The sequence below is a fragment of the Phaethon lepturus genome, unplaced genomic scaffold (assembly GCF_000687285.1).
Source record: "Phaethon lepturus isolate BGI_N335 unplaced genomic scaffold, ASM68728v1 scaffold5349, whole genome shotgun sequence".
In the NCBI taxonomy this organism is placed as follows: domain Eukaryota; kingdom Metazoa; phylum Chordata; class Aves; order Phaethontiformes; family Phaethontidae; genus Phaethon; species Phaethon lepturus.
The window spans coordinates 7264-16468 of NW_010561093.1; the positions used below are offsets into that span (position 1 = coordinate 7264).

At 53.9% G+C, this 9205-nt stretch overlaps 1 protein-coding gene across 1 annotated transcript in view; it reads right to left on the reverse strand.

Annotated features, from left to right (window-relative positions):
- Nucleotides 1–9205, reverse strand: part of LOC104626053 (receptor-type tyrosine-protein phosphatase V-like) — a gene marked incomplete at its 3' end in the record, with an annotated part of 37346 nt that overhangs the window by 6705 nt on the left and 21436 nt on the right. The window contains exons 10-18 of the mRNA XM_010293871.1: nt 8381–8653; nt 7649–7918; nt 6927–7004; nt 5738–6094; nt 5203–5328; nt 5056–5133; nt 3168–3446; nt 2795–2929; nt 2478–2688 (exon numbers count right to left, since the gene is read on the reverse strand). Coding sequence (XP_010292173.1) covers nt 2478–2688; nt 2795–2929; nt 3168–3446; nt 5056–5133; nt 5203–5328; nt 5738–6094; nt 6927–7004; nt 7649–7918; nt 8381–8653 — 1807 coding nt within the window. The remainder of the gene's footprint in view (nt 1–2477; nt 2689–2794; nt 2930–3167; nt 3447–5055; nt 5134–5202; nt 5329–5737; nt 6095–6926; nt 7005–7648; nt 7919–8380; nt 8654–9205) is intronic.

Here is a 9205-nt window from a genome sequence, read left to right on the forward strand (position 1 = left end):
AAATAAGAAAAGACAACAGTAAGTAGGGAAAATCAAGTCAGGTTTGGTCACCGTCTTTAGTTCATGTCAACCCATTAATTGGGTTGACTTGAAAAGGCTGAGCCCAGGTAACTGAAACAGGGGCACCTCAGCTTGGGAGGGCTGAGTCCTGACCCAGACCCTTCCTTACGCACACAGAAGTGGCTGATGCATCTTCTTCTCTGTGCAGATCTGCCCTACATCCTCCTCCCAGCAGTGTGCACACCAAGCCTCACACCTCCCTGCAGAGCTGACTTCCTTCTGAGCAGGTAACTTGGAAGGGTGGGTCTTCTTGTGCCCTAAATGCAAGCTAAGGCTTTAAAATGTAGCTTTGGAATTTAGCGGCCAAGAGTTTGTGGAGCCTAGTGTGAGTCCCCTCTGGCAGCACCCTGGACCTGGCTGCCAGAGCAAAGACCTCTTTGGAAACCGAGCCTGCAGATGCCATGGCATGAGCGATAAGGGCTTGTGGATAAATAACTCACTGAAAGGTAGGAAACAAGGGCTGGCTTTCAGAATGGAGATGGGCTGTCAGCGGTATCTGCTTTTCACCACACTACTAATGATTGACTAGGAAAGCAGCACAGTGCACTGAGGATACATGTTGTTAGGGGAGCGAAAATGAAAGGAAGCTGTGAAGAGGTGCACAAGCATCTTCTAGTCCTGAATAACTGGACAGTTAAGTACACGTTATTGAATCATGGTGGGTGGACTGATGACAGCCTGATGGCTCTGAATTAGCTGCTACCCTGTGGAAGGTCAATGTTGAAGTGAACGTGGCAGCTGGGAAGCAAGGAGGGCAGATACACACTCAGACTGGCTGGACAGTATTTTGGGGGTGGAGGAGTATCCTGGTGTGTTTGTGCTGTTAAACTCCCCTCAAAGCTGCTGGCAGATCCTGATCCAATGTGTTGTAATGCAGACCCAGCTTGTGCCCAGGTTGTCCCCTGTCTCAGCTGCGCTGGCTGGAGCAGAAGGCCAGAGGCTGCTAGAGTTCAGCAGTAAGGTTTGCCCTGCCGTGCCCGAGGATGAGTCGGGCAGAAGCTGTTAGCAATAAAGAATAGATGGGCTTGATGGTCAGTCAATCTCAAACCTTCCGAATCAATTGCAGACTCTCCAGTGCCAGCCCAGGGATCACAACACCTGTGGTGGGAATGCGTCATCATGCAGCTCTCCTGCCAGGCATGATAATACCGTACCTAGGGAGAGCCTGAAGAGCTCTTTGCTCTCAACGATCCAACTCTGGGTGGGATTTCCAAGGGAATGGATCTCTGGAAACTCCCTTTTTTTCCCAGGACAAGCAGCCATTTCCCACTCCCCAATGCAGCTCTGTGTTAACACCAATCTCTGTTCTCTGCCAGTGCTGCCCCAAACAGCAGCTGGAGTTGAGAGCCCCTGTTTAGCAACATGTGTAAATCTAAAATTACTCTAGAAGAATCAACAGAATTTTTTCATGTAAGTGCAGAGTCTGCCCATAGCAAAAGTAGAGCGAGGAAAGCAGGAAAGAAGAAAGGAAGGAGAGCCAGCAGATCCAAACTCAACACCAGGGACCTTGACTCCACTCACCAGAAAACTTAAGGGCAGATCTAATTCTCTTTTTACTCACAGGAGAAAGTGAAGGTCTCATGCACACACTTTCTCACAGTCTCCTTCCCTTTTCCCAACAACCTCGGCAACTTCTACCACTAGTCAGCCACCCTTGCGTGTAAGTTCCTTTAAATTTGAATGGGACAATCTTCCAGATTCTGGGGGATGTCTTTGTCAGAGGAATGCCTGGAGATATGGTCCCTGTTTGATAAAATTGTGAGCTGATAAATTAACAGAGGACTGACTAAAGATATGATCCTTTGTCTGTAGTAGAAAACCTGTTTTACCATCAACTATTTTAAAGGTACCTTACAACAAAATACGTATGTTTGTATATTCATGTTCCTGGATTCTATTCTGAATTTATGAATATTGTGATCCATGTGTGTGTCTAATGGGTAACTTGGACTTTAGCCTGTGTGTTTGCTACCCTTAACCTTTCAGCCCACAATTGTGTAGGCACCACTTGAACTAGTGTTTCCAAATCAGTTTCATTTTTGCACTTTCTAAGTCTGCATGTGGCTCTGAGTCACACGCAAAAGTCCTACAAATAACAGCATTCATTTTAGTTCTTACCCTGGGGGTGGGCAACTGCCCAGTTCCCAAGGCAACACCTACAGCCCTTGTCAGCCTCAGCTTCCTCTCCTGCTCTCCCTCTCGTGGCCCACTTACACTGTCTAATACACTCTGGTATGCCAGCCCCTGTATCCCTCAAACACTGCTTGGTGGAGCAACCCCCGGGGTCCACTGCTGGGGGTCTAGGGAGTACGAGAGTGAGGTGACATCCAGTGAGTTGGTGGCACCTTGCAGGGACATGTGCAGTCCCTTTTCTCCTCAAGTCTCTCCTCCTCAGGAGGGACGTTGACATCTCTTACCTGTACTGTTCGTTGGCTTTCAGCTTCCCATTGCATGTTGCCCTGGACTGGCCACATTCTTCTGTTCCCACTGGTACTCTCCAGGTTTCAGGGGAGCTCCTGGGGCTCGGGTGGAAGGGATTGGGGATTAGCACAGCCAGGTAGGAGTCCTCTGTCCCATAATAGTGGTCATACCATGTGCTGGACATGATTTCCAGGGTGGGCCTCAGCACTGAAGGGGAATGTACAAGGTGACAGTGGTAGTCCCAAAGCAAGGTCCAGGGGACCTGCTGCCCTCCAGGGAGCTACTGCAGATCAGGATGTGCAGGGGCACTTACGTGAGTCATTAGTGGTAGCGATGACACCATAAAACTCGATCTGGCCGTTCTCCTCGCTGAAAAGGTCAGACGAAATGATAACCGTGGAGCTGGCCTCCACCTGGAAGATGTCTGCTCGCAGGGGTGGAGGCAGGGCTGGAAAAGGAACCAGCAAGCACAGCCTGTTAGTGTGTCCCTGCTCCCACAGACCTGCCACACATTGCTCAGCCTGTTACTGGTCCCAGCATCACTGCCCAGATCCCTGACCCACTGCAGTTCATGCAGGATCACATGAAGCTGACAGGCATCTGAAAGAGTCCCCAGGTCTAATTAGCAACACTGAATGTCTTCTCCCAGGGTCTGTGGCAAGGTTGTGGGAAAGGAGAGGACTCACCCTCCACTGTTGTGTTGCACAGCAGAGTCACAGCCTGGCTCCTCATTGTGTTCATGCCCACTGTGCTCACAATGATTCTATAGGATGAGTTTGGCCCCAGCCCCTCCAGACTGGCCTCGCTCGTCGGCATGCTCATGACATACTTGGAGGTGGGAGGTCCATCAGAGAGTCTCTCTGTCACCACCTCATAAGCCTCCACATCTCCAGGAGAGCTGGTCCAGTTCAAGTAAAGGCTCCTTGACTCTGGCAGGCATTGCACGTCTTCCACTGGGTTTGGCTCTGCGAAGGAGATATGGCGGGCTCTGAACTTACTGGATCAGAGAAGTCCCAACTTCAGCCTATGTGTCAGCCCACAACCTATGGACCTCTACTGCCTGTCCCTACATCAATGAGAGAGGAGCAGAGCTGGACATCTCTGACCTGGGAGCCTTCTGTGCCAAAGGCCACAGGACCAGGCTAATGGATCAGGGCCTGAACAGATGTCTTATATGAGAAGCAGACCAATGGAAAACCCTGCAGAGACTGCTTTGCCTCACAGGTAGCTGGGATACTAGATGATGGGAAATCTCTATGATAGCGCTAGCTTAGGGAGCTGATGGCTACCAGAGGGTCATCTTGCTGGCTTTTTTTATCTCCCACCATGAAGACTTCTCATGCTTGTGTTGACACCCAGGGGCTGATCCAGTCTTCAGACCACCCAGGTTTTTCTCCCCTTTCCAGCTCCATCCTCTTGGCACCGCATACCTACCCATTGGCACTACCAAGGGTTTGGTGCTGCTCCAGTAGGGCCCAGCCACGCAACTCAAGGAGACAGAGTAGTTCCTCCCTGGGATCAGACCCTGGAGGAGGTGCTGTACCTGCCCTCTGCTGAGGGCATGCTGCCAGGGCAGTGTGCCGTTCCTGGGATCCCGCAGCCACAGCTGGCAGTCGTCCTGCTGTCCAGAGATACTGCCCCAGGAGATAAGCATTGTGTTGTTCCCTTCAGCCACCGCAGAGAGATTTTTGGGAACTGAGGGGGCTACAATAAAAACCACACCAGGGGAGAGTTACTGACATGCATGTACTCTCTTCCATCTTATAGAGATGCAAGTAGAAGGTGGGTAATATCCAAGGAAACTTCAGAAGTTCAGTGATAACGTTTCTGCAGCTGCTGGCTGCCACTGCCACTAATGACCTTTAAATGGCAATTGGAAGACATGCAGAGTGAGGAGCATGAGGAGATGGGTTCTTCCTCCTGCTAATTGGCAAGTTTCATTAGAAATCTGCCTGAAGGGCTCTGCACATGACTCCCAGCACCCTGCCAGGGGCTGGCTGAGCAGAGACCTCTGGATTCCCCAGGCAAAATGTAGGGACTGTGGGAACAAGCACATGAAAAGGCTTATTGTGCTTAGCTGCAATTTCCACATTCCTTAAAAAAAAGGCCCAGCCTCCCCTTATGTCCCATGCCAGGAATTTTCTGAGTGTCTGGGAGAAAGGCAGCAGGGATGGTGGGGTGTCCCCCCTGAGTATAAGGCCTCGTGGTCTCCCAGGCTGTGGGTTTCCTCTACCAGAGCAGCACTACTGCCATGGGATCCCTTGCTCTTGTTTGGTCACCCATGCCTGGAGGAGCCAGCTTGTGTGAACAGTGGGGCCATGAGCTGGAGGTCTGCCTCCTGAAACAGCAACCATGGCTGCCAGACTGTCCTATGGTCAAGAAGTATTGCCTTCCTCTCTCCTCCACCGGGGGCTTGCACAGCCCATTATCCCACTGATACAGTGATACCTACAGCTTCCAGGCAGCAGTCCTAGCTGTGTCCCTGCCCCTTCCCACCGCAGGTGTTGAGCCTGCCCAGCTGGGGAAAGCTGAGCCTCATGCATGATGCAAGAACCTCCAGGTCTTGCCACTTACTTGTCCAGTCGCTGATGTTCCCTGCGGAGGCTGCATAGGGCCCTGCCACAGCCATTACTTCCAGCAGGTATTTGTGTCCTGGAGCCAGGCCAGAAAAGGTGAATTTGCTGGTGCCTTTCCCAACAGATATATTGGCTGCCACAATACCTGACCCCGAATGATACAGGAGGAGCCTGTAACTGTCTTGTCCTTGGGGTTCAGATCGCCAGGATGCACTCAGCCTGTTGGGATACCCCTGGTTCGTCATGTACACATTATGGGGTGCCAGGGGATCTGGAGAGACAGGATGGGAGACATGTCAGTGAAAGGTCTGAGGACATTGCCTGGGTACCTTGTCAGTGTCATCACATGCGATGCACCATATGGGACAGGGCACTTCGTCTCTGTTGGATGCTGCATCCACCAGCCTGGAGGCAGGTAAAAGCAGCTTCTGCAGACTTCAAATGGTGCCTGTCTGAGCAGAGACAGCCCTGTCCCAGCTGGAGCAAGACACCCATAGGTGGATGAGGAAGGAACACCCAACCGGATAAAGGAGAGGCGAAAGGGAAAGCCTCTGCCCACTGCTCCCTCCTCTGTGCCTCTCCTCTGAAACACAGCTCCAGAAGCTTCACCTGGCCTAATCCAGGCTGGTACAGCTGAAGGTGAGGGTGTGCAGAGCCCTGCTCAGTGCCATGGCACTGACATGCCCTTGGGTTCAGGCAGGGCTCAGGATCTGCCATGAAGATCAGCGGGGCCATGTCCATTGCCATGACTGCCCAGTTTCGTGACTGCCCACACTGCATCACCCTCAAAACAGGGTACTCACATGTCCAGTTGCTGACATTCCCTGCAGGTGTCTGGTAGGACCCCGCCATGGACACCACCTCCAGCACATACTTGTTTCCTGGGGCCAGTCCCGTGAAGGTGAAGTTGTGGGTGTCTCTCTTGAGTGAGGCTGTAGCTGCCACAGTGCCCAGCCGTGCATGATACAGGGTCAGTGCGTAGCCATCTCGGCCCCCGGCCGCAGCTCCCCATGACGCACTCAGTCTGTCTGGGTGCCCTGTGCTCAGCAAGCGCACAGTGGCTGGTGGCAGTGGGCCTGGGGAGTCACCAAACCTGTTGTTAGGGACTGGAGGTGGTACAGAAGGAAACAGATACTTGATGGGACATTGTGCAGCAGAAAAGATACTCCCTGAGGGCTAGGACTCGTAGACCCCCTCTGGCACACTCTTCCTCCTCACTTTTCTCTTTTCTGTCCCCATCCCACTTCACCTTTAATGCTGCTCATCCTTTGTGGTGCATCACATGCCAACCCTTCATCCAGGTCACCCTCATCCCCACAGCCCAGCTGGAGTGCCTTTGCCACCGCTACGTGCACACACATCCTCCAGCAACCAGCTGGCATGCAGGTGCCTGGGCAGAGCTGGCATTGTCTATTCTGTCAAGCCCTAAAATTCTTTGGGGTGGGGAGAGGTGCTGGACTAGCCCTTCTCCAGCGCAAAGACCCATTCTCCTGGGAGGACCATGGATTAGCCTCTTGTACTACGCTGATTCATTTCATGAACCTTTATGGTAATGTGGTTTCTACATGCTGGAGGAGACTCGGCAAGGGCATGAGTGCTCCTGTATACAGGGAGATGGGGCAGCACAGGCAGGGGGATGTCCCCACTTGGGCACAGCTGGGAAACTCTGCATGTCATCAGCATGTCCTTGAGCAAGTCTGCAGCTGAATGTGCCCATGAGGGTAACAGTGTTCCCCTACACTAACTGCTGTCTGTTGCTCCCGTGCACTATGTGCACATCTCCAAATGCACCAGGTCCACCTCCTCAGGATTGCCCAGTGGTGCAACATCTCCCACCACTCTGCAAGAGATACTCCTCTGGGCACTCACGTGTCCAGCCACTGATGTTGGGTGCCGCTGCCTGGTACGGTCCAGCCATGGCACTGGCTTCCAGGCAGTACTCGTATCCTGGAGTCAGGCCCATGAAGGTGAAGTTGTGGGTGTCTCTCTTGAGTGAAGCTGTAGCTGCCCCAGTGCCCAGTCGTGCGTGGTACAAGGTTAGCGTGTCTTGAGTGAAGCTGTAGCTGCCACAGTGCCCAGTCGTGCGTGGTACAAGGTCAGTGTGTAGCCATCTCGTCCCCCAGCCGCAGCTCCCCAGGATGCACTCAGCCTGTCGGGGTGCCCCATACTCAGCCAGTGCACAGCAGCTGGGGGCAGTGGGCCTGGGGAGGAAACACACATCATTGCCAGAAGCCACGTCTGGGCTGAGGGGAATGAAATGCTTCATGTCTATGCCAAGCCTGTGCTGCAGGATGTAGGTCAGCCCTGCAAGGTCACAAGGACTGGCTTTGCCCTTGACTCTGTGGCAGCTGCCTCCTCCCTGATGCTGCCTCAGCTTATGGATGGCTGTGAATGGCTACCAGGGATGCGGGTGGCCAGGCCACAGTGTCATGCACAGACTCCCCATGCTGTATCCAGAGGCCATGAGCACTGGGTGTTTGCATGGGTGGGAAGGGAAGGCAAGATCTGACTGCACCAGTATGGCCTCTGATTTGAACTGGGAAGGAGGAGATCTGGTGGACACCTGGCTGCAAGGAGAGCATCATACTCACGTGTGCAATGGGTGAGGTTGGGGGTGCTGGTGTGGAAGGGCCCAGCTGTGGCCCTCACTGTCACACTGTAGCGGGTGCCGGGGCTCAGGTTCCTGAAGATGTGACTCCTGGCATCCCCACCCAGCACCATGCGCCCAACATGACTGCTGGAGGCTGTGTCATAGACATCCATCACGTAGCCTTCTGCTCCTTGCCCCGTTGCTGCCCAGGAGGCCTGCAGTGCGGAGGCAGAGGGGCTGCCCAGGGTGAGGTTGGCAGGTGCCAAAGGATCTGGAAAGCAACAGGGAGACAGTCAGCCCCTACATGCCACTGCTCACTGCTCAGTGCTATCAGCCGGCTGCTTTGCCCAGTGGTTCCTCATGCTCTGGCAGTGCTGGACTCCAGTCCCTACCTCACACTGGGTGGTAGGCAGGCTGGCCACCAGAGATCCTCCCAGATGAAAGCATGGGGACGAATGGGCAGACAGTGCACATGGCTCTGAGCGCAATATGCCAAGGGTTTGCAGCTGGACATGGCAGGGGAGATGATACCCAGAACCTTGGAGGTGGGTAGGGGGGATTGGCTCTGTGCCAGGGAAGGAGTGAGCAGAAAGGTGGGACAACTATGTAGAAGGTAGGGGCACAACGGGGATGGTTTGGGATGGGGAAGGTGGCAGTGGGTGCTCTGCAAGGCTTAGATGGAGGCTCCGGGGCACAGTGGAGTGCTATGTTCAACCCAACCCATCAGACTCACATGTCCATTGGGTGATGTTGGTTGAGGAAGCTTCGAACAAGCCTTTCACAGCAGTGACCTGCACAGCAAACCTGCTGCCTGCCTCCAAGTGAGTCCAGGTGATGTTCTGGGCATCTGGACCCAAGGTCTGGACCCGATCCCTGCTCTGGGTGCTCAGGCTATACAGAATAATGCGGTAGTGGTCCCTCCTGCCAGGGGGCTTGTTCCAGCATGTGTAAAGCTCTGAGGAGCTGCCTGGGTTGGTAAGGCTCAGGTTTGTTGGTGCAGCAGGAACTGCAAGGAAAGACAGACACATGAGTCAGAGAGAAAAAGATCCAGTTCTGAACATGCAGCCATCTCCGGGGAGGAGTCTTGCGTTCCCCCGGCAGCCAGCAGCAACTGGCCAGCGAGCACTCTGTGCCCACATGGTACAAGAAGGCTGAAGATGACTGCAGGCCAGCATCACCGGGAACCAGGCCATGGTGCCCTCCGCTCCTCTCCCTGGGTGCCAACATTGATCCCCATCCTGTTTTGGAGCTCCTTGCGGTGCTCCCACCCAAATCACCCATGGGTGGTATGGATGCTCACCTGTGCAACCAGTGATGTTCTTGGGGAGGGAGTGGTAGGGTCCAGCTACTGCCCAGATCCTAACAAGGTAGCAAGTTCCTGGCTCCAGCCGAGCCAGGGTGACATTGGTGAGGTCCTTCCCTGCTTCCAGGTTCCTTGCCGGTGCAGAAGACCCCTCCTCGTGCACGCTGAGGAGGTATCCATCCCTCTGCCCAGGAGGGGTCTCCCAGTGCACAGCCAGAGCCCAACCAGTGCTGACAGGTCTTGCCAACAGGGAAA